This window comes from Pan troglodytes, chromosome 12 (assembly GCF_028858775.2).
Source record: "Pan troglodytes isolate AG18354 chromosome 12, NHGRI_mPanTro3-v2.0_pri, whole genome shotgun sequence".
NCBI classification, from domain to species: Eukaryota; Metazoa; Chordata; class Mammalia; order Primates; family Hominidae; genus Pan; species Pan troglodytes.
The window spans coordinates 23433026-23458849 of record NC_072410.2 but is presented as its reverse complement, the minus strand read 5'-3'; the positions used below and the strand labels follow the sequence as shown (position 1 = coordinate 23458849).

Here is a 25824-nt window from a genome sequence, read left to right as displayed (position 1 = left end):
ATGTTATATATTATACATTATTAGATATTCTATGTTATATTTTATATAATTATATATATAATTATATACACATTTTATATATTATATATTATATAATATTATATATATGTTATATATAATAATATATATAAAATATTATATATATAAAAAATAAAGAAAATCTGGCATGTTGGGAACAAGATTTACAACTGACATTCTGCCTGAGGGAATCAGAATGTTCTTCAAGATGACGTGAAAATCTACTGTCGAATGATTAGTTTGCTATTCAGATTATTGACAAAGAATGAGGAGAAACAAAGCAAGACAGAGAGAGAGGAAAAAAGAGTAGTGAAAACATCCCACACCACAGTGAAGACAGGCAAGCAAAAGGGAAAAGGGAAGAAAATGGTGGCTGGAGTATGGTGGAGGATTGAGGAGAAAAATTTCTGGCCATTTTGCATCCACCCAGAAGCAGGGAAATGGAAGGAAAGTTACCAGATGAAACCTGAGGCCTGAATCCCTTTAATATTCCTGCTCCTCATACTTCAGTGCAGGGGCATAAGCCAGCTAGGAGAACTCAGGAAAGCTTCAAACTCAGATGCCTTTGCACATCACAGCAGGCACTATTGCTTCTGGGCAGCCAAGGGAGTCAAACTAGAGGCCTTTCTGGGAATTTTGCTTGGCACAGGCATTTGGTACCTCACGTGCTTCCAGAATTTGGAATTCAGCGACCTTTTATTGGCAATGTGGTCCTCCCTCCACTTGATGGTCCCCTGTACTTTCATAAGATGCCGGAGGGAGTCCTGAAGCGCCTCAGCCTGCAGCATGTCCAGCTCGCTCAGAGCCTCCATCTCAATAAGTATCACCTTGGCGTCGTTCTGGATGAGGGCACAGTGCAGGGCAACCTCCTGCTCGTAGGCAAACTCCTTGTTGTGAGTGATCTGAGGGGTCAGGATGAAAATGTGCCGCCTGCTCTTTCGTATGTTGGTTTCCACTGCAGTGACTACATCTAGTCATACAAGAAATAGATCAGATTTCTTATCAGTCTAATGCTTTAAACATAAACATCCTGAACATTTAAAAGTCTTATTGTTATAATCTGGTGTGAGATTCTCTGACATCAAGTCACTTACTCAGAGAAGTGGAAATATGTGTGGATAGAGAACCCGTTTTGTTCTTTGTGTTCCTTTCATTTGTGAGAATATCAGCCCCAATGTCCTCTTTTTATTTCCCAGGTAGCTTAGTCTTAACTAAAACAGAGTCCTTCCAAGTAAATGGGAATGTAAAGATATTTAGTCTATTGTTGCATTAGAGACTTAGAATTCTGGTTCATTCTTCTTAGAATACATATTATCTTCTTAGAATATTTGCTTATATGTTTTTCAATGGCTTAAAATTTTAACTCACATATTAAAAAGCACAAACTCAGGAAGCTTTGCCCCTCAAAATTGTCCAAAGTCTCTAGGAAAGTAAGTCCTGACTTTACTTCACCCCCATTAATCTCTGTTGTAGAAACTGATTTGATCCAAACTAGAAAAATCTCAAGGGACAATAGATCCCCTTTCCCATTTGGTGTTTATACAGCGTAGATGCCATGGTGATTCCAATTAGCTCTGGGTGGACTCAGAAAGAACATGAAATACCCAGTCCTCACTGCAACAGGAGAAAGCACAACCGTGAAGAAAACAATCCAAGATATTCTCACAGAGGGGTGTCTGAGGGATTGCAGATGCATGAGGCAGGCCAGCTGAGAAGAGGTGCTCCCAGAGGGAGAAGCACAGCTGCTCCAGAAGCCCCACGTGGAGAGGCAGGTACATGACCACCCTCTGACCTCCTGCCAGTGCCTCCCATTGGCCAAACCCAGCCTGGAGCACAGGACAAGGGTGCAATGGATTCCATGATGATCAGCCACCCAGGGCCACTGGATGGAGTGGTGGTGCAGAGAGGATTTTGATGGGGCAAATGCAAGATAAGTTGCATGAGACTATAGACAGTACCTTAGTCAGTCATGAACTTTCCTAAGTGAAGAGTGAAGTTTGGTGTTGTTGGGTTTCATTTATTTTGGTTGAGGAAAGGTCAGAGGACATGCATTGACAGAGGGAAGTAGAAAACCATTCCAGATTAGTATGTTGTCACACATTGAAGGCAGCACAAGCTTGAGTGTGAGAGAGCTAGCATCTGGGTTTGGCTGAGGAGAAGTGTAACTAGAACTTAGGTGGATGGACTGAGAAAGAAGAGGTGAAGAGCTTGTGGCCAGATGTGGCACATTGTTGAGCTCACAAACAACTGGAGTCCCTGCAGGTTCTTCAGTACATTTGTAATATGAAAAGAGTGTTTGAGAGCATTACTCATTACTTCTACCTGCATGGGTGGCCAGTGGGAAAATGGGGGAAGAAGAGAGCCTCGAGAGAAGAAATGCATTCGATTCTCCTAAATTGTATCTTTCACAAGTCTCTTGAGCCGTTATTGAGGCTATTAGCATTCCCAGATATTCCAGGGTAAACCAAAGTCACCTGTTGTTCATACCTTTACATCTATAGGCATGTGAATTCCTCTTCTTAGTAAAATGAGTTTAAAATGTAAAACTGAACATTTACTTTATTATGCTTAGGCCCTTGATAGCTGAGCCCCAGTTATATTCCAAACCCTTCCTGGTCTGTGAGAAATTAGAGAAGAGTTCACAAGGAGGGTCCATAGGTACTGGACATAAATGTATGAAGGGAAGGGAAAAATAACTACTGCAATCACAGGAGTTGTGATAAAACTGTCAAAAGTATATAAAATTGGGTAGGAATATTAAGGAACAGAAGCTATAGTTCTTTTTGTTCTGGTGAGAATATAAATTTGCAAATGTTTCACCAACATGAAGAAAGTCATGAAGACTCTCTGAGTACTTTTAAGGTATTTCAGCTAGTGCCTATGGCTACCAGAACAAAATTCGTCAATTTTTAAGTCCTCTTTCAAATCTTATGGACAGAATTAAGAAGTGGCAGAGTTATCCTGGTGGGGGACCAAGGGAATAAAGTAGGGATGATGGTTTGCTAAGTCCTTGAAGCAAAGGACTTCTAACTCTGAATTCACACCACCAACATTACTGTGAAGATCTCATCACTGGGACAATGATGGGAGAGGGACGATTGAAGGATAAGTGTCTGCTTCTGGATAAATATTTAAAGTTCTGGTCTTAAGGCCTGTGGTAGTAAATGCAATTCATTTTCCAATGCAGGGATAAGGCCACCTAGTTCACAGCCTTTAATAAGCATGAATTTCTGTCCCTAATGTATGTCAATAGCTTTACCTTCTCCAGGTAGCATATCTCTCCCATAAATGCATAAGGTATAGCCAAATTTATTTTCAAGAACGTCAGGCAGAATCTGGTGAACAAAGTGCTCTACACGACTGGCCCCATCTGTACTGGATTTGTAGTTCCGTGGGTAGATAACATAAGCATCATAGAGCTTTCCATCTGAAAATGAAAACAAGAAGTACAACTTCTTACTTGATTCTAAAAATTCTCACTGGACTCTTCAAAGACATTCCTCTCCAAGTTTTATGGCTGTTGGTGAATGTATGTCATCCTCCAAAATATTCTAGACTCAAGAGATGTTGACGGCAAACCACTGCCACAAAACACTATCAGGAAATAACAGTCTTCATCCCAAAGTGTTTCTCCTTTTTACTGTCACAGACTAAATAACAAAAAAGTGGACAAGAACCTGTCCATCTCATCAATTTTGATTAATAATCTATGAATAAGGGGGCCTTCTGTGCTGAATAGACTTTGGTTTCATCTTTGGTTTCCCCATACTCCCCTGGGGAAGTGAAAAAATTTAAAGCTAATAGTAGCAAGGGCATAGAATTTTTTAAGGGATCTGAATTTTCCACAGATCAAACAATGAGCTCCTACTTCAGTCAACTGTTTGAAAAATGCAACATGTATCTGCCTCCAAATGAAAGCATGAAGTTTGCATCTAGCAGGCAGAACTGACTCCTTTCATGCACATGCTTGTGTGCCTGGGTTAGACTTTACGGATCAGGGTTTCAGGTAGAACACACATGCTTTCCGATAGACCTTTCTAACCTGCTCACATCTGGAAAACAGGAACAATTTTGCTACTGTGTTTAACTTCATAATGTCTTACCAATACATTATGAAATTTACACCTTTCTGGGCTTGGGGCAGATTCTGTTATTGGGAACTCAGTAGGAATAGCAATCCTATCGGGGAAGAAAAGTGAGCTGTTGAGATGGATCTCAGGACCATGAGGATTTACATAGCAGGATGGAAAATGGCCTCTAAGAAAATCCAAAAACACAACTCACTGATAACAGATTAGCAAGCAAAATGGAATCTGGGCTTAGCAGCCTAGCTACTGAAAGATTAATAGACAAGTAACCAACAGTTATTATGGGACTTTTTCTTTGGGAGAAAAACTTGGTATTTGCCACTTACCATTCCTAGTCTTGTAAGGTTTAGCTATGTCTCTCCAGAGCAGAGTGGCCTCAATCCAGAACATTTTTAGGATGATAACCAGGACATTGATTAGCATTAAAAATACACTACATACTGCAATTATGCAGTAGGTGCTATGATGATCAACTATTCAAAAGAAAGAAAAAGATTATTATTACTACTGAAACAAGATATAATAAACTGATACATGGATGCTGGCTTCCCTTGGGAGTACAAGAATTTCACATAAGATATACCCACTGGGAATTTTCATGGCTGCTTTAAGTACCAGGACAGTCACATTTATTGAGCCTCTACAACACATCAGGCTAAGCATTATAGGGAATTCTCAAAGGCAAAAGAGGCAGAGAGACACTTGTCAACTTAACTAAGATGGGAGGCAAAAGCATGATTTTTGCTGGCAGAGGAGTTTAGAAGGAGAGCTTGCTCCATGCAGGACTGGGAAAGGGAGCCTTCCTGGAGGAGGAGGAGGCCTCTGAAAGATGAGTAGGATTCAGGGAGATGCAAAAAAGGAAATGCCCACCTGGGCAGAGAGAATACCATAAGCCTAAGTGCAGAGAGGAAGTGTGTTTTCTGAGGAAGTGGAATAACCCAGTTTGGGGAATTGGTGGAAGATATGATTAGAAAGTTTGGTCAGGGCCATGTTCTGTCCAGACTTGAAACCCCAACTAAGGCAGACTGCCTTCTTCTGAAGGTCACAGGAGCACTGGAGACTTGAGTGGTTTTCCCAAGAGATTAATCTGATGGTAGCAGAAAGTTTGTTTCTGTGGAAAGAAACTATGGGCACTCAGAGAAGAATGGAGTGTGGTACTTGGGTTGCAAGATGCAGAGGGTTGTAACTCATGCAATAATGAGAAAGGAACGGACAAGGTGCTGTCAGGGCATTAAGGAGAAGGCATCAACAGGTCTGAGAGACTCGTTGCCTCTAAGGGCTTGGCAGTGTGGGAGGTAGGAGAAGAAGCAAGAGTCACCTAAGTGGCTAAAGCATCTTTGATAAAGAATTCAAAAGTCAAATTACTAAGTTCTAGGTCCTACTCATAGCCCATACTTCTCTCATGGTGAACATTACTCAACCAACCCAGAAATTTTTCCTAGTACTCCTTGCTTCACAAAATGCAGATGCAACATGCATATGCACTGATGAATGTGAGAAGAATCTCAAATGAGATTTGCTGATACGGTTCTTTTCCGTCTTAAGTCTCCATGCATGGGCTCCCAGTTTTAAGGTAGAAAAATCACTGGCCCATATTCACGAATTCCTCCACAACCTCTAATAGTTTATCAGTTCTCTCAGTGACCAGCAGTATGGAATCAAGAATTATCAAGGTGATGTGACACAAAATTGGGGGGAAAAAGTGAAAATTGACAAAGAGCTTACTGTCATCAGGTTAAATAATGAAAACTCCGTAAGTAAATCGTTTCAACAGGATTCCTTTCCAGGTCACTCTCTCTCTAAAAACCTCAGCTGGATGCACAGAGGAATGTGTACTTCCTGTGGGGGTTGCTGGGAAGTAACCATGCCATTGGCTGGACGCTTCCAAGTAGAGGAAAGAAGTTGATCCAAGACATCAGAGGAAGTCTTCGTAAGTGTGAATTATTTTATAAAAGTATAAGTAATTCAGGTATGTGATGACAAAACATTACTTTCTGTATACACATATAGCTAGGAAAATGCTGGCTGTGTTTGAATCCTTGCTCCATAACTGTAGTATTTCGCAAGTTATTCAACTTTCTTTGTCTTTTACTTTGAAGTATTGAGAAAATAAATGAGAAAGTTAAATGTAAAATAAGTAGATAAGTCCTTGTACATAGGAAATAATGAATAAATGTGTATTATTATTATTATGAGCATCAAATATGTATTTAGTAATAGTTAATAAAATGGAGACATAGGCCTTTCAAGTTTTTGTTCTCTTAAATTCAAGAAATGCTATAATTTCAGAAATAAAAAAGAATTCATCATGACAACTCAATAGCAGTAGTAATAATTTGTGTTTAATTTATACAGTTGCTGAAACAGAGTGTAACCATGTTGATTTAAAGAAAAACAGGTGAAATACAAATAAGCTAGAAGGAGCAAAATCATTAAACACCTGTAACACGAAGATAATTCAAACACATAGGTAACCAGGGACATTGATCAATGATAACGTAGCAAAGCAGGAGGACACAAGGGCAGTGTGGGTGGGCAGGCTGGATGGATGGCTGCAGGGTCTACTGGGCCCACCACCACCCCAAGCATGGCCCTCACATAGCACCTTGATGGGGTCCACAGCCTTCCTGGGGTGCCACACTTATCACTGGCAGACACCAGAGACCCACAGAACACTACGGCACTTATAGCCATCTATATGAGTTATGATTCTGTTTATTTTATGAATAACTTACAAATCAGGGGTTAAAGTCAAAATTAAAACCAGAAAAACCCCACATACCACTTCAGGCAGAGACCTGCCACGATTACACCATATTGGGGACCCGCTGTCCCCACACCCCTATCCTTTCTCCTCCTGTTGTGCCTCTCTGTGTGTATCTGGATGAATCCTAACCATACCACACACATGGGTGGGAACTCAGGGTTTAACACTTTCTTTGGCTATTTGACAAGCACATTAAACAATTTCTACATGGTTGTACAGCCCCTGAGGAGTGATGAGTGTAAAAATATATTTCTCTCTTTCCTTCCTTTTATACGGGATACAATGCTTCATATAGCAAACAGGATGTCTTTGCCTGGATATGTGAAGAACAAGTGAGGAAACTGGCAAGTGCTCAGGAGTGAAATGCTTGGAAAGCTGTTTTCCAAGACAACATTGCATTCAGAGACACACCAAGGGAGTGGGGAGAAGGATCAGTCCACCTCTGTGGGAGGAGCACTTCATCTCTGATGTTTCACATTGTCTGGGCATAGTGATGATAAAAAGCACAATGACTTGTAGACAGGTTTATCACTGTTTTGAAAACTCTGTAGACAACATATCCCCTTCTTGCCCGCACCCAGGAAGGATCACTCTCTCCACCCTGCTTTGGCTATTTGTGATGCCAATTATTATTTATTTATTTATTTTTATATATTTATATATAAATTATTTATATATAAAAAAGAATGTTACATTTTTAAAAGATTATATAGCATCTGAAATTAACCCAATAAAGATTCATCAGTTTCACGTTGTCCTTTTATTGTGTCAAATTATAATGATATCGTTAAAATCCTGCTAGATTCAGAAAAAACTGTAGGGAAGCAATCAACAATTTGACTTTCCAAATGATGAGGAAAGTTATTGAATTTACCAAACATAAATATAAAAATAGTATTTTGTTGTATAATTAAGACTTATAGCTAGAGAAGTAGAAATGTACACAAAAAAACATTTGGTATCAATAATTTGGTTGTGCATTCATTTATTCAGTCAACAAATATTTAGCTGAGCACTGGCTAGCTGTCAGGTATTGCACTAAGGACCCAAAGATGGATGAGATGATGTCCCTGCCCTCATGGAGCTTGCAGTCGTGTTGAGCAGACTGTCAAACAGATTTAGGTAAGGCAATGTGACCAGTGCTATGATACAAACAGGATGCTACAAGAGTACTTGGAAAGTGTGTATACTGCAAACTGAGGGCCAAGAAAGGCTCCCTGGAATAGGTGGTACCTGAATTACATGGTGAATAACAGATGCAATAAAGAAATGGGCTGAGCTACCAGACTTCCCATGTGTTCCATGTACCTTAAACACTTTATAAAGTTTAACAATGATAATGTGTGTGATATGGTTTGGGTCTGTGTTCCTGCCCAAATCTCATGCTGAATGGTAATCCCCAGTATTCGAGGTGGAGCCTGGTGGGAGGTGATTGGATCATGGGGGTGAGTTCATCATGAATGGTTTAGCACCATCCCCTTGATGCTGTCCTTGCAATAGTGAGTGACTTCTCATGAGATCTGGCTGTTTAAGTGTGGCACCTCTCTCTCGCTCCTGCTTTTACTGTTTGAAGTGCCTGCCTTTGCTTTGCCTTCTGCCATGAGTAAAGCTCCTGAGGTGTCCCCAGAAGCAGATGCCGCCATGCTTCCCATACAGCCTGCAGAACCGTGAGCCAATTAAACCTCTTTTCATATAAATCACCCAGTCTCAGGTATTTCTTTATATCAATGCAAGAATGGCCTAACAAATGTCTTATTATAAAGTAGCACCTAGGATTTTCTCACTGAAATGGCAGTAGTTTGATACTTCCCCTTTTTGTTCACTTTACCACCCTCGCTAACAAAATGAGTGTTCATTATGACCAGAAAAAGGTATAGAAGGGACCATGCCTACAACATGTAATACAAGTTATAAAAGAGCACAAAAGAACACGTTCAGTTTACGGTTGTTGGTGCATTTTCTTTCACATACAGTGAGACAGAGGGAGTTCATAAAGTTAGAAAACAAGGATGACCAAAGAAGCAGCTGAGTGTTCTAGACAAACCAACGATAGGAGGGAGTGGGGGAGGACGAGCAATTTAAGCCGCAGAGAAGCTCCCAGCAAACAGGAACAGTCTACAAAGAGCAGATAGCAAACAACATCCGGAAGAAGAGAAGCACATTTTACGGCACAGGCCATTCCCATTGTCTTGATGGATCTCTTGGAACCACACTCCATTCTGCTTACACTTGCTAGAGAAAGTTCAGGTGACCAAAGTCTCAGAAACACTCCTTACTTGGATTTTTCCTACTTAGTCTTACGGTGTGCCTTCTCAAGCCATGCAAATTCAGGGCCAGACAGTCGTACTGCAACAATAAATCCTCTTCCTTCACGTCAGCTATTCTTAAAACCATGTCTAGACAAGCCAGCCCATTGCTGAAACTAAGAAAGCAACCTGTTACTTTTAATGCCTACTTTGCAGGTGCAAACCATGTGCAAGGGGAAGAGGATGGTTCTCTTCAATATAAAAATACCTTTGATTTTGCCCTTCCTCTTGTTGAATTCTTGGTTCACCAAAGTCTGTAATTTTTGTTCCATTAAGCTGCCACAGGACGGCAGCCAAGAACTGAGTGCCTTTTCCAAAACAAGCAGAGCAAGTTAGGTTTGCGTTTTTTCCTAGAGGGGATTAAGGACATTCACCAATAAAATTACCTTCTGCGACTGGCATTTTATCCCATTTAATGTAAAAAATACCTTACTGAACGCTTAGTATGCACCCCACCAGGACCTCCCTCCCTCATCTCTAGCACCTTCCTCTTTCTATGTCCTCTCTTGCCTCCTTCCTGCTTCCATTACCTTCATTCACCCAGCTGGGTTTGAAGCTCAGCTCCCACTATGTTCTCATCTGCATGGGAAACTAACAAGGCCAATGATTCTGCCTTCACCAACCCCACATTATAAAGGACTTCTAGTAAAAGGATTGCCCTCTACTAGAAATTAGAGTTTCTTTCCAACTGCCCTCTTCCACATCTTTCTACAGAACTCTCTTCATCTCTCCATAAGCTACTTTGAAGATAAACATGTTTTACCGGATCTGGCTACCATTGCCCAGAATGAACACCCTGCAGGTCTCCATCCCAAGCTCTGGGATAGAGATGAAGATGAAATTAGATGCATACATGAAAGCATCATGAATTACAAAGTACAATAAACAAATGTAAACACTGCAATTGCTGTGTCCCTGTTCCCAATATTAGCAAAGGCTTGGGGCAGGTGCTTCCAGGGATGTCACCACACTTACTCCTCAAGGTTCCTTATGCTAATTGCCTGACCCCTGCTAAGGGAATTCAGAACTGGGGTCATACGGAAGGATTTTTCCAGGCAATATTTACAGCATTCTGATAAATTTTCTTACCAATTTCCACTTCCTTTATTTCATTGTGTGCAGGGGCTCCGATTACTGGAAACAGAGAAAAGCCTTGCTCATCTTAAAGACAAAACGAAATATAAATATTAGGAGAGCATTGAATGCTAGTCAATATAAAGCTTGTATTTTCATGTTTCTATTCTATTTCATAGCAATGTTTTTCAAGTTCTTCTGACAATAACCCATAATGACAAACACACACACACACACACACACACACACACATGAAACAGAAAGGCACTTAAATAAAACTTTCTTTTATTACCTATGATGCTCTTTAATATCTTTATTCTCTGATATCACTTAAACAAATGCAGGTCCAACCCATAAAACTAATTACATGACCTAGTAGTTGTTAGAAAACTACTCTTCTACAGAATAAGAATAAGACTACAGAGAAGATTTCAAAAGACCCAGGAAAACAATAAATGGATGAGTCCACAGATTTGCTCGCAGTTCTCCACTAGGGTGGCCCATCCTCAGTGAAATCTTCCCCCTACGGAATTCTGACTCCTGTGACCACTAAGGCTGAAAGACGGGCAGTGCTTGTGGAGCACTGCTGCAATCCTCCATCCCTTCATGCTCATTTATTTAATGACAGTGTGATTAAGGACCACTGTAAGGGTTGATATTAAACAGGAAGAGGCACTGATAGGAATGTGGTCTGGTGATGCTTATTTTACAGCGGTGGAGTATTGAAAAACTCCAAAAATTTGTCTCCAATATTGCTTTGCCCTGAAAAAACTGTCATACGTAAAGGGGCTATTACATCTACGTCTGTAGATCGACTTGTGCTAAGGAGACCCCAATCCTTTGTAGATTGATAAGCTATGATTGTGAAATCTTTCCCTTAAATAAGCTTTTATAAAATTTAAAATAACTTGGAAAACACATTTTTAGAATGAAGTGACCTACTCAAGGCCATTGATGATGTTGAAAGTATTGCAAACAAAGATTAAAAACCACTCGACAACATTTATGTACACCATAGTATACCATCACAAAGCCTCTCATTAAACTTTGAATCCAATGAGTATTACTAAAGATTAAGTTCTTTTTTAATTTGCAGAAACTCTGACACCGAACTAGAAAAAAAAGAGCTGGTTTTGCTCTCCAAATAGTTGTATTGCCATTCAAAAACAGTAAATTAAGTTAGCATTCAGATTGCTTTATCTTTGGAAAATTAAGTCACAAAAAAAGAATAAAGAACAGATGTGGCTTTGAATTAGTAATGTAATTTCCCCCTGAAATGTCTTAAATCTTGATAGTGTGTTCAGAAAACCTCTTTGCGTCATAGTTCAGAATGTATAAGATAAGATGGAGCAGGAGGAAGTAAAGGGAGGAGGGAGAAGTGCAAGTAACCCAACCAGAAGGGCACCGCTGTTCCCATTTCGACTTCTTTCACGTAGTATTCTATCTCATTCATGTCAGTAGCTTACCCTTGACCGTGAAGGACCTGGTCGCCGTCACACTATAATTGGCTCCATTTTCATTGTGTATAAATTTACAGGTGTAATCACCTGCGTCCTCAGTCATCACATTATCAATGACCAAAAATGACTTGTGCGCCCTGTACCTTGATCCTTGAAGAGCCTGACAATTCTGAAATAAGAAATTCCATTTCCTTCTCAGTAATTCTTCACTTTTATTTATTTATCTGTTGACAGAATGTTTGTTGCCTAGGCTGGAGTGAGTGGTGCAATCTGGGCTCGCTGTAACCTCTGCCTTCTAGGTTCAAGTGATTTTCATACCTCACCCTCCCAAGCTGCTGGGATTACAGGTGTGTGCCACCACACCCAGCTGATTTTTATATTTTTAGTAGAGATGGGGTTTCCTCATGTTGGCCAGGCTGGTCTCGAACTCCTGGCCTCAAGTGATCTGCCTGCCTTGGCCTCCCAAAGTGCTGGGATTACAGGCATGAGCCACTGTGCCCGGCCACTTGTGTCTATTTTAATTGTGTAATTTTCATCTATTTCCTTCCAAATTTCTTCTTACCTTAAACCACTCAAGAGGTGCTGTCCAATTGTAGAGGTCAATGGTAGGACAATAAATTTTGGAATTTTTTTCTGATCCAGATACTGTTGAATACATCAAATAATCTGGAACATTGCAATCTGATTGTTTTTTATATATGGTGACATTCGCATATCCAGTCCTATTGAATGTGGGACTGTTAAAATAAGTCAGACAATTAAAAGAGTCACTTAGCATTGTGAAATAACTTAATCTAAATTCAGCCTTTACTTAATATTGCTTTTCTTCTTAAAAACCATCAATATACATAATGGTTATTTTCTTATTTAAAAATAAACATTAAAATCTAGAGTTTAAATACTTTTTTGTTACACTTGAGCTAAAAACATAGCCCCCATAGTAGCCCTAACAATGACTTCTTCACCATTTATTCATACACTACATCTGCTGTAATGCTGTAATCCCAGTGTAATAAAGATAATTACTATTTATTCAGAGTTTACTCTGTACCAGTGATGATGATGAGCACTTTTCACACATTACCTTAGTTTATTTTCACAATAATGCTTTGAGATGAAATATATTATTACATTATATGAATTTTACAGAGAAGGAAACTGAAGGGCAGAGAACTTGCTGGCATCGCACAGTTAACTAGCGGCAGAGCATGAATTTGACACTTGTCTAGTCTCAGACCTAGGCCCTTAACTAATACATCCTGCTTTTTGATTTAATTCATTTGACATTTCGTGTGTGCCAAATACAGCCACAAAATCAAAACATTTAACAATTTGTGAACAAAAGTAATTAATTTTTAGGCACACAATCTCATCAGCCTTCTCTGGCTTAACTTGAAGGTTAAAAGCCCCTTTTCACCTACTAGAGGCCCCCTGAGATGGAAAACATCCAGATTACTATTTTCTGTGCTAGTTTGTTCTTAATTCCAGCCAAAAGTAAGCAATTGCTCTCAGTTATCTTGGTCACTAGGAAAGCTAGGTTTTTCTCTAAGTCAGCTACAAATCAATCCCTGCAACTGTAAATCCAAATAGCTCAGAATGAGCTAGACCTCAACCTGATAGTATTCCTAGAAGTTTATCCAAATCACTTTTATTCAAATCACTTTATAAATTTAACTGTTCCAGAAAGGACTAGGGAAGGAATGAAAGCAAGGGCAGCTCAGGCAATCAACCATTGAAGAAAGGGGAGCAGGGTGAAAGAAGATGGGAGCTTTCTGCATAATACCTTCTGACAATACAGGTATAAATACCAGAATCAGCACCTTCAGCTGGTAGAAACTTCAGAAGTTGGCCTGAGGCAAACACACGATTTCTTTCCTGAGTGGGAATACTTTTGTTTGTTTGTGAGTAATACCAATCCACGGTGTAACTAGGTTTTCCTTGTCTAGGACATCTTACAATTAAAGCCTCATTTTCCAGGCCCCATGATTGTTTACCTGCAAATAAAAGATATAAAGACAATCCTGAAATGATCAAATGAAAAGATCATAATTCTTATACTCTCAATATTTTCTTCTAGGATTAAATTTAGAAGCCGGTCATATACTGTGATACCTTGGGAAAGAATAAGTAACTGATTAAGATCTCTTACGAAATGTTAATGAATTAATTTGGAGCTAAATCCCCCACAGTTATCCAATGGAAAAGCAGCCTTATCTATCTAAACAAACTGTGTGTCAGTCAATAAACATCCACAACACTTCCCATGTGCAGGCACCACATTAAATTCTGCTGCATTTGAATATGTAAAGCCAAACTGATGATATATTCATTACAAAGAATTTCTTCTGATAGATTCGTAATGAAAAATGATTGTACAAAAGCAATATATTTTTCAGTTTACAATTCAACTGGAACAACTGGAAGCAAACTGCTTAAAACAAGGTAAATGTTCTTGAAATTATTTAATTTATAAAAATTTAAATTATACTTAGAAGGCAATACTTACTAAACTTTGCTGCTGTGGAATACATGAGAATTGTGAGAATTGCTAAGATCCAAAACCCCATTCTGTTTATCAATCAAGAGCAAGTATTGGTAACTGGTTGTTGAGATTACTCCAGATGAGTCACTGGCATACGACAGTGAAGGTCACCACACATGAGGCAGTTGGTGATACTCTTCAAGACTGAGTTGGGAAGAGTAGCCTATATCTCAACTGAAAAATAAATCAGACAAAACCATAAACAGAATTTTTATCAGCCATGATTTTTACTTTCTCAGCACCACCCAGGAGAATGAATCAGTCAAAACATATTTATTAAGTGCAAAGAGATGTAACAGCAGGTTTCAGATATGCAAGCATTGCACTTATTCCTATGGAAGTTTTGGGTCATATAGCTCTCACAATGATCATGCTATTTCACAATTATCATGCTACTTCGCAGTTATATTTCACCAGTCTCATGAGAATGTCCTGAAAGAAACTAAATTAAGAAGGAAAGAATATGAGTTTCTATTTTTGAAAAAAAAAAACATAAAATTCAGTAGACTTTAGAAAATAAAATGTATCATGTGAAACCACAGACATCCACACAGGCTGGTGGCAGCATGCTCACAAAAATAACTCACAAACAGACACATGTGCAAGTAGTCATCACAAAGCAACTAAGGAGTAGCAAAATCAGAACTAGACTAAAGCATTAGCCAAGTAATTGTCCTATTCTCAACCCCAAACCCTCAAACTTTTGTTCCTGACTCAGCTTGTTCCCAGGAGTCACCAAAGGCTTTCTAAGAGTAGTTGAAGGTCTATGAATAATAATAAATACATTAATTTTTTCTTTCAGAAAAATAATCATTTACTTTCTTACTTCTTTTCTTAAAATATAAGGGGAAGAATAGAACCAACATAGAAATTTACTAACATAAGGATAAACACAATCATGAATTATGAAGACTTTTCTTATTACAAATTTTAGATAAGTAATTGATGCTTACCCAAACTGAAAGACAGAGGGGATGAACTTGGAGTCAGTGATGGAGCTAAGAATAGTTTCCAGTCTTTGTAGGTCCCTCCTCATAGACTACTCACTCTCTTCTATTTTAAAGGGGAGACACTCCTCCCATCCTGAAATTTGATTTGTGGCCAAATCTATGACTTGTTCAAAAATGCTGGTGCATCATGTACTAAGAATTCTTGATGTTGACAAATAAATATTTAAACATAAAAACAACATTGAGTAATCCCTTGAGAGGAAATAATTGAATCATTTCCTCCTATTTTAGAATCAACTTCTCAGGCTGATTAATAACTAATGCTTATTGCCTGTGCCCCGATATTAGGACACTTTCAGTTCTAAATGGTCTTGACATCAGGGACCTGGAGGCTGCCTTTCCAGATATTCCTTGACTCCTCATTTGGCAGACACCACTCAGGAAAGCTCCGCCAGCCTTGGCAGCATTGGTGCCAGGAGTTTCAAAAGCAAAGGTGGGGGAGAGGAAATGCGAAGTAAGCAGCACTTTCTGGAACTTAGAAATTCTCTGTCTAGGGTCCAGAATGTGACTCCACCCCATCCCAAAACAGATTTCAGCTCCTTGGATTTAAGTCCCAGTAGGCCTCTCTGCCTGGATGAAGAAAAAAAAAAAAGGAGCTTTTCTAGAGTGCATAGAGTGCAGAGAAAGAGAAGGAGGGTGTGACTAAGAAGCTTCCCTCAAGGGGAGTGACAAAGGAAACCATAACCCTGAACTCTAGGGCTCCAGGTAAAACAAACTTGAAAAGCAAAATTTGATTTTAGCTATGCATAGTTGCGATGACCCTATCATGAGTAAACTCAACCTACGTTTATAAGTCATCACATCTCAGAAGGATTCAGGAACTAATTCCAGACCAATATAATAATATAATGATAATAGCTAACTTTTCTTTAGAATGTCCTCTATGCCAGACACAGTCTAAGTGATTTACATGTATTAATTCCTTCATTCTCACACTCATCCAATGTGGCAGGCGCTATTATTATGATGCCCATTTTACAGACAAGGACACTGAGGCACAGAGAGATCAAGCAACTTGCCCACGTCACTTCACATTAAGGGGTGAAGTCAGAATTTGAACTCAAGAAGGCTGGCTCTGAAGACTAGACTAATCACAGAATCCAACTGCCACTGCTTGTGGAAGGTTCAGAAAGGAGTAGCTGCAAAAGGGAGAGTTATCAGTATGTTTTTTGAGCCAGCGTCTTTGCTCCCCATGGGGGCTGGGACTACTCTTGAATCTCTTATCTGTCAGGGGTTTAGTCAGCCTTTTGGCCTGTGGAGTGGCTCTGAGAGGAAGAGATACACAGTCCTTTGACCGCGGGGAGATTGACCACGAGATGTTTGCCGTAAATTAGAGGAATTAGGTCTGCACATTACTATTCTTGACCTACTTGTGGAAGTCCGTTTTATCAGGATATTACTGCAGTTTGGGTGTGAGATCACAGCCAGGAGCCAGCGAGTCTGCAACGCTGCCTGCGATTCCCCAAGTGCTGAATAGGTTTGTTCAATAAAATAACACAAACTCGGAATTCTTTTACATTTGGTATCCCAAAACATCTTTTTAAAACATGTATTAAGTTGGAGCATTCATTCTTAAACTAGGCCACGTAAGCATTAGTTTCTCAGTTTAAAAAATAAAGCTTCCATCAATTTTAACATCATAATGATGAAATTCTGCAGGAGTATTCATTAAGGTTGAACTCTTCCTATAAAATAATTCAGTTGTTCATTTGACAATTAAGACCTTTCATTCAAAGTACAATACTCTGTGGTACTTATCATTAACATCACTCAAATTTTATAGTTACAAATAAAAACCCAAGGATAAGACTGTTTAAGTAATTTGACAAAGTTCACCCAGTTGTGGCTGGGGTTGAAATCAGACTTGCTGAACTTCAAAGTCAAGCTTTTTTTCCCCCCAGTGTCAACTAAAAAAAGAGAACATTCTCTATACCAGAGATTAGGGTGGTAAAGCTTTTCTTTTTATAATTTGGACTGGGTTATTAAAATAAGCTAGTCTATAATTTCTTCTTTGAAAAGAACTAAATTATTTTGGCTTCTCACTATTCAGGCACCATTCAACATAACAGAGAGTAGTTTATAGCAACTTAAGACAAACTGCAAAAAGGCAAGGGCTTCTAATACGTGAATAAAGCAAGGCATTTTAAGCACCCATAAATTTCTGCCAACTTAATCAGAAATCTTCCAGTGTCTGCTTGTTTCTCTGGCAAACACCCACTTTTTAAAGACTTCTCATAACTACTGTCCCTTTTCAGATTAATCTCATAGAATCTAACCTCACTGAACCAGCTTTTTCTTAATTTTGTTACAGTTTTGAAATCCTGTATGTGCCTATTTATAATCTACTTCACTTACATAACCACTAAAAAAACAAAAAACAAAAGAACAAACAAAACCTTATGTTTTGAGGGCAACAACTAACTGCTGGCATATGGAATGTGACACTCAAATACTTCCGAACTTAGAAGGTATCTTTCAAGACTTCTTCATTTGACTTAGCAGATATCACACTGAAATGTAAAATGTAAATGTCCTAACACACTCCAGAGCTGGCCATGTGTGGCCTGCTCTTACTGTAAACCAGTATCAAAAGACAGGGAACTTGGTTACATTAATCTTATATGAATTTCAGTGAGTCAGGCTCTCATTCAGTGACTCTCACAATAAGCCGGGGATGGATTTTTTTTTCCCCTCATTTCACTAGAGGACATCTGGGTATCATTTTTATTCTGTTTTTTTATTTTTTTTTTATTGATGAAAATGTTTGCAGGACCTGCAGTGGATGGGGCAGAACAAGCATGCCCCTAGACGGCCTAGCCTGGGCCTCTGGAGAATATGCTGGGCCCCCCAGCTCCATTAGCTGTGTAGCCGTGGGCAAAGTGCTTGTCTCTGGGATCCTTCTTGCCCATACTCCAAACTCTAGGCCCACTCAAGCCTCCACTCCTTCCCTCCAAACTCCTTCTTGCTTCACCCAATCCTCCCCTCCAAAAACGAGAAGACCCATCTGAATGGCTATTATCAAAAACTCAAAAAACAGCAGATGTTGGCATGGATGTGGAGAAAAGGGAATGCTTATACATTGTTGCTGGGAATGTCAATTAGTTCAATCTCTAAGGAAAACAGTATGAAGATTTCTCAATGAACCAAAAGTAAAACTACCATTCAACCCAGAAATCTCACTACTTTTCTAAGGAAAAGAAATTAGTGTATAAAAAAGACACCTCTCCACCTCTACTAGTATATTCACTGCAGCACGGTTCACAATAGGAAAGTCATGGAACCAACTCAAGTGTCCATCAACGGTTGACTAGATAAAGAAAATGTTGTACCTATGCACCACGGATTACTATTCAGCCATAAAAAGAATGAGATTATGTCCTTTGCTACATGGATGGAGCTGGAGACCATTATCTTAAGTGAACCAGTTAAGAAACAGAAAACCAAATACCACATGTTCTTACTCATATGTGGGAGCTAAACCATGGGTACGCATGGACATAAAGATGGAAATAATAGACACCGGGGACTCCAAAAGTAGGGAGGGTAGGGGGTGATGAATGAAAAATTACCTACTGGGTACAATATTCACAATTTGGGTAAGACCAGTCCCCACCAGTAATGCAATATACCTTTGTAACAAACAAGTACATGTACCTTAGAATCTAAAATTTAAAAAAACAAACAAACAAAAACAGAAGAAACCATCATATATTCAAGGAACAAGTGGAATTCACAAAAGCTTCATGTCTCCAGAACAGAACTTCTGATCTCCTCCAGCCTCCTTGCCTCCCTTGCCCCAAAGAAAATTCAGCATCTCCCATTGTCTTCTAATTGTAATGATGACAACTCCATGCTGAATGTTGGCTCAGACCAAGACTCCATTTATTATTGACTCTTCTCTTCCTCACATATTGAACATGCAATCCATCAGGACAACTTATGGTTTCATCTTCAAAGGACATCCTACCTGCAATTGCATCTCTCCATTCTCAATGCCACCATCCTTGTCCAAGCCACCATGGTCTCTCACTTGGATTTTAATAACTGCTTCTAAATTTCTATCCCTGCTTCCACTTGTACCCTCTTAAGTATATTCCTAAAACAGACACTCTGGAGATTCTGTTAGAACCTAGGTCAAATCAAGGGGGCCTCCAAAGTCTTCCACCTCACCCAGAGGAAAAGCCAACATCTTTACAGAAGCTGGGAGGTACCACACGATGGAACACCATCAATCACCTCTCTGACCCCTCCCCTCCAACCCCGTATCCTCATTGCTGTTCCTTGAAGGCACTAGGCAGACATTGTTCCTTCTGCCTGGACAGCTTCTTCCTGTTACCCACCTCCTCCAAGAGCTAACTTACCTCCTCCAAGTGAGCACTCAAACTGTACATTCTCTGTGAGACTTAGCCTAACTACTCAATTTTCTGTTCTTTTTTTGCTTCTGATTTTTAAAAATTGCACTGAAATTTACATAACATAAAATTAACTATTTTAAAGTGCACAATTTAGTGACATTTGGTACATTCACAATGTGGTACAATTACTAACTCTATCTAGTTTCAAAACATTTTCACCATCCCCAAGTATAACTCCATACCCATTAACATGAAGTCCCCATTCTTCCTCTTCCACCACAAACCCATAGCCACCACCAATCTGCTTTCTGATTCTATGGGTTTATCTATTCTGAATATTTCCTATAAATGCAGTCACACAATAAGTGCCCTTTGTGACTGCCTTATTTCACTTAGCATAATCTTTTCAAGTTTTGTTCATATTGTAGCATGGGTCTGTACTTTATTGCTTCTAATGACTGAATAATATTCCACTGTGTGTACCTACCACACTTTGTTTATCCATTCATCCCTTAATAGGCATCTGGGTTGCTTCTAGCTATTGACTATTTTGAATAATGCTGCTATTAGTGTCCAAGTATTTGTTTGAGTTCCTGACCAATCAATTTTGAATTGCAATGTCTCCTCTCCCAATCCCCATCTCCTTAACCTGCTCCAATCTTTTTCTAAGGCATTCATCACTGTCTAACATTCTACTTATGCATCACGTTTATTATTTTCTGTTTTATCCATTGGAATATGACCTCCAGAAGGCAAGACTATTTTTGTGAGTTTTGTCTATTGATATAGCTCATGTGCCTGGAAGAGCACCAAGTAGGTGCTCAGAAATGTTTACTTATTATCATTATTATTATTATTTCTGAGGCAAGGTCTCACTCTTTCACCCAGGATGGAGTGCAGTGGTGTGATCATGGCTCACTGCAGCCTCCACCTCCCAGGCTCAGGTGATCCTCCCACCTCAGCCTCCAGCGTAGCTGGGACTACATGCACACATCACCATGCCCAGCTAATTTTTGTATTTTTCATAGAGATGGGGTTTCACCATATTGCCAAGGCTGGTCTCAAATATCTGGGCTCAAGAGGTCCACCAACCTTGACCTCCCAAAGTGCTGGGATTACAGGCTTGAGTCACCATGCCCAGCCTCAGAAATATTTATTGAATGAACCAGTACAGATGACCAGGGGATGGAATTTGGGATTCAAAAAATAAAGCTTTTATATATGGATCTAAACAGGAGCAGTCTACCTTTTACCATGCTCTTACATCTCTACCCCGAAAATCTGTCTTATTTCTTTTACCTCATCGGAAGATGAGACCTGAGTCACCCTTGGGAGGTCCCGTGGGAACTCCTGGGCCGAGAAAAGATGGAGCATAGAGAGCCAGAAGAAGCTCTGTGGACTGCAGACACTCAGGAAAAAGAAATGGGCTGGTGGCCATGTGAAAAACAGCCAGCAGTCTTAACAGTTTGCACATGTGAAATGACTAAATCATCATTAAGATCCCTTCAAGACTAATATTTTATACCATTGTGTAATTTCTCACATACTAATTCCACAGACTTTATTGCTGTGGTCTGCATTTGTCATCCTTTATTTAGTTCATGCACATCTTCTTTTGTCCTGAGGTCAGTGTAACTTATTCTCCCAGCAGCAGAATCTGCTTCTAAAGCTTCTATGGAAATCTAAAGTCTGCATGGCAAATTAAAGTACTGGGAATACCCAAGACATGGTTAAAGAATAGGAACAAAGTCAGAGAACTTACACAACCTGACCTTAAGACTTAATATAAAAGCTACCATAGTGAAAACAGTGTGGTATGGGCATAAAGACAGACATGTTGATCAAAGAAGAGAGAGTCCAGAAATAGACTCAAAAATATAGAGTAAATTGATGTTTGATTGGAGTGCCAAAATAAGTTTATTGTGAAAAACACTGCCTTCGACACATAATGATAGAAAAATTGACTCTCTATGTGAAAAAGCTCTACCTCACATTATACAGAAAAATGAAATAAAAATGGATTGTATTACATAACAGAACATCTTAAACCTGAAGTAGGAACATATTTTTTAAATGGATACAAAAATCACTAATCATGAAAGAAAAATAAATCATAGCTGGGACTTTATTAAAATTAGAAACTCTTCTTCAAAGACATCATTAGAATTTGAATAGACTAAGCCACAGACCAGACAAAATACTCATAATTTGCACATCAGATGAAAGACTTGTATCTATACTTCATAAATAACTCTTACAAGTTCATATGAAAAAGATAAAATAGCCCAATTTTTAAAATGAGGAAAAGATTTGTACTGATATTTCACAAAAGAAAATATATCAATGTTCAATAAGCACAGGACAAAGTGCACAAAGTTACTAGTTATTAGATAAATGTAAACAATTAAAATCACAATGAGATTCTATTTCTTCTTTTTATTATACTTTAAGTTTTAGGGTACATGTGCACAACGTGCAGGTTTTTTACCTATGTATACATGTGCCATGTTGGTGTATTGCATTAGAATACAATACACCATTAACTTGTCATTTAGAATTAGGTATATCGCCTAATGCTATGCCTCCCCCCTCCCCCCACCCCACAACAGGCCGTGGTGTGTGATGTTCCCCTTCCTGTGTCCATGTGTTCTCATTGTCCAATTCCCATCTATGAGTGAGAACATGTGGTGTTTGGTTTTTTGTCCTTGCGATAGTTTGCTGAGAATGATGGTTTCCAGCTTCATCCATGTCCCTACAAAGGACATGAACTCATCATTTTTTATGGCTGCATAGTATTCCATGGTGTACATGTACCACATTTTCTTAATCCAGTCTATCATTGTTGGACATTTGGCTTGGTTCCAAGTCTTTGCTATTGTGAATAGTGCCGCAATAAACATACATGTGCATGTGTCTTTATAGCAGCATGATTTATAATCTTTTGGGTATATACCCAGTAATGGGATGGCTGAGTCAAATGGTAATTCTAGTTTTAGATCCCTGAGGAATCGCCACACTGACTTCCACAGTGGTTGAACTAGTTTACAGTCCCACCAACAGTGTAAAAGTGTTCCTATTTCTCCACATCCTCTCCAGCACCTGTTGTTTCCTGGCTTTTTAATGATCACCATTCTAACTGGTGTGAGATGGTATCTCATTGTGGTTTTGATTTGCATTTCTCTGATGGCCAGTGATGATGAGCAATTTTTCACGTGTCTTTTGGCTGCATAAATGTCTTATTTTGAGAAGTGTCTGTTCATATCCTTTGCCCACTTTTTGATGGGGTTGTTTGTTTTTTTCTTGTAAATTTGTTTGTGTTCATTGTAGATTCTGGATATTAGCCTTTGTCAGATGAGTAGATTGCAAAAATTTTCTTCCATTCTGTAAGTTGCCTGTTCACTCTGATGGTAGTTTCTTTTGCTGTGCAGAAGCTCTTTAGTTTAATTAGATCCCATTTGTCAATTTTGTATTTTGTTGCCATGGCTTTTGGTGTTTTAGACATGAAGTCCTTGCCCATGCCTATGTCCTGAATGGTAATGCCTAGGTTTTCTTCTAGGGTTTTTATGGTTTTAGATCTAACATTTAAGTCTTTAATCCATCTTGAATTAATTTTTGTATAAGGTGTAAGGAAGGGATCCAGTTTCAGCTTTCTACATATGGCTAGCCAGATATCCCAGCACCCTTTGTTAAATAGGGAATCCTTTCCCCATTTCTTGTTTTTGTCAGGTTTGTCAAAGATCAGATAGTTGTAGACATGCAGCATTATTTCTGAGGGCTCTGTTCTGTTCCATTGATCTATATCTCTGTTTTGGTACCAGTACCATGCTGTTTTGGTTACTGTAGCCTTGTAGTATAGTTTGAAGTCAGGTAGCGTGATGCCTCCAGCTTTGTTCTTTTGACTTAGGATTGACTTGGCAATGTGGGCTCTTTTTTGGTTCTGTGTGAACTTTAAAGTAGTTTTTTCCAATTCTGTGAAGAAAGTCATTGGTAGCTTGATGGAGATGGCATTGAATCTATAAATTACCTTGGGCAGTATGGCCATTTTCATGATATTGAGTCTTCCTACCTATGAGCATGGAATGTTCTTCCATTTGTTTGTATCCTCTTTTATTTCGTTGAGCAGTGGTTTGTAGTTCTCCTTGAAGAGGTCCTTCACATCCCTTGTAAGTTAGATTCCTAGGTATTTCATTCTCTTTGAAGCAATTGTGAATGGGAATTCACTCATGATTTGGCTGTCTGTTTGTCTGTTATTGGTGTATAAGAATGCTTGTGATTTTTGCACATTGATTTTGTATCCTGAGACTTTGCTGAAGTTGCCTATCAGCTTAAGGAGATTTTGGGCTGAGACAATGGGGTTTTCTAGATATACAGTCATGTCATCTGCAAACAGGGACAATTTGACTTCCTCTTTTCCTAATTGAATACCCTTTATTTCCTTCTCCTGCCTGATTGCCCTGGCCAGAACTTCCAACAGTATGTTGAATAGGAGTGGTGAGAGAGGGCATCCCTGTCTTGTGCCAGTTTTCAAAGGGAATGCTTCCAGTTTTTGCCCATTCAGTATGATATTGGCTGTGGGTTTGTCATAGATAGCTCTTATTATTTTGAGATACGTCTCATCAATACCTAATTTATTGAGAGTTTTTAGCATGAAGGGTTGTTGAATTTTGTCAAAGGCCTTTTCTGCATCTATTGAGATAATCATGTGGTTTTTGTCATTGGTTCTGTTTATATGCTGGATTATGTTTATCGATTTGTGTATGTTGAACCAGCCTTGCATCCCAGGGATGAAGCCCACTTGATCATGGTGGATAAGCTTTTTGATGTGCTGCTGGATTCGGTTTGCCAGTATTTTATTGAGGATTTTTGCATCAATGTTCATCAAGGATATTGGTCTAAAATTCTCTTTTTTTGTTGTGTCTCTGCCAGGCTTTGGTATCAGGATGATGCTGGCCTCATAAAATGCGTTAGGGAGGATTCCCTCTTTTTCTATTGATTGGAATAGTTTCAGAAGGAATGGTAACAGCTCCTCCTTGTACCTCTGATAGAATTCGGCTGTGAATCCGTCTGGTCCTGGACTTTTTTTGGTTGGTAAGCTATTAATTATTGCCTCAATTTCGGAGCCTGTTATTGGTCTATTCAGAGATTCAACTTCTTCCTGGTTTAGTCTTGGGAGAGTGTATGTGAACAGGAATTTATCCATTTCTTGTAGATTTTCTAGTTTATTTGCATAGAGGTGTTTATAGTATTCTCTGATGGTAGTTTGTATTTCTGTGGGATTGGTGGTGATATCGCCTTTGTCATTTTTTATTGTGTCTATTTGATTCTTCTCTCTTTTCCTCTTTATTAGTCTTGCTAGCAGTCTATCAATTTTGTTGATCTTTTCAAAAAACCAGCTCCTGTATTCATTGATTTTTTGAAGGGTTTTTTGTGTCTCTATTTCCTTCAGTTCTGCTCTGATCTTAGTTATTTCTTGCCTTCTGCTAACTTTTGAATGTGTTTGCTCTTGCTTCTCTAGTTCTTTTAATTGTGATGTTAGGGTGTCAATTTTAGATCTTTCCTGCTTTCTCTTGTGGGCATTTAGTGCTATAAATTTCCTTGTACACACTGCTTTAAATGTGTCCCAGAGATTCTGGTATGTTGTGTCTTTGTTCTCGTTGGTTTCAAAGAACATCTTTATTTCTGCCTTCATTTTGTTATGTACCCAGTAGGCATTCAGGAGCAGGTTGTTCAGTTTCCATGTAGTTGAGCGGTTTTGAGTGAGTTTCTTAATCCTGAGTTCTAGTTTGATTGCACTGTGGTCTAAGAGACAGTTTGTTATAATTTCTGTTCTTTTACATTTGCTGAGGAGTGCTTTATTTCCAACTATGTGGTCAATTTTGGAATAGGTGTGGTGTAGTGCTGAAAAAAATGTATATTCTGTTGATTTTGGGTGGAGAGTTCTGTAGATGTCTATTAGGTCTGCTTGGTGCAGAGCTGAGTTCAATTCCTGGATATCCTTGTTAACTTTCTGTCTCGTTGATCTGTCTAATGTTTACAGTGGGGTGTTAAGGTCTCCCATTATTATTGTGTGGGAGTCTAAGTCTCTTTGTAGGTCTCTAAGGACTTGCTTTATGAATCTGGGTGCTGTGTATTGGGTGCATATATATTTAGGATAGTTAGCTCTTCTTGTTGAATTGATCCCTTTACCATTATTTAATGGCCTTC

General features: G+C 39.0%; 1 protein-coding gene across 1 annotated transcript; it reads right to left on the bottom strand.

The window, feature by feature from the left end:
* Positions 1-564: 564 nt before the first annotated feature.
* Positions 565-15328, bottom strand: LOC112208201 (interleukin-1 receptor-like 1). Its single transcript, XM_024354602.2, has 11 exons — positions 15209-15328; positions 14220-14429; positions 13497-13707; positions 12276-12450; positions 11720-11882; positions 10269-10340; positions 9388-9529; positions 9150-9295; positions 4433-4579; positions 3278-3445; positions 565-988 (listed from the first exon to the last, which is right to left on the bottom strand). The coding sequence occupies exons 2-11, from the start codon at positions 14278-14280 to the stop codon at positions 603-605; spliced, it is 1671 nt and encodes a 556-aa protein (XP_024210370.2). The 5' UTR covers positions 14281-14429; positions 15209-15328; the 3' UTR covers positions 565-602.
* Positions 15329-25824: the final 10496 nt, after the last annotated feature.

Coding starts and splice junctions, on each gene's coding strand:
- LOC112208201 (XM_024354602.2), bottom strand. CDS start 14,280: ATGGGGTTTTGGATCTTAGCAATTCTCACAATTCTCATGTATTCCACA. Junction 3,446..4,432: donor ACCTTACAAGACTAGGAATG/GTAAGTGGCAAA, acceptor TTTCATTTTCAG/ATGGAAAGCTCTATGATGCT. Junction 989..3,277: donor AGATATGCTACCTGGAGAAG/GTAAAGCTATTG, acceptor TTGTATGACTAG/ATGTAGTCACTGCAGTGGAA.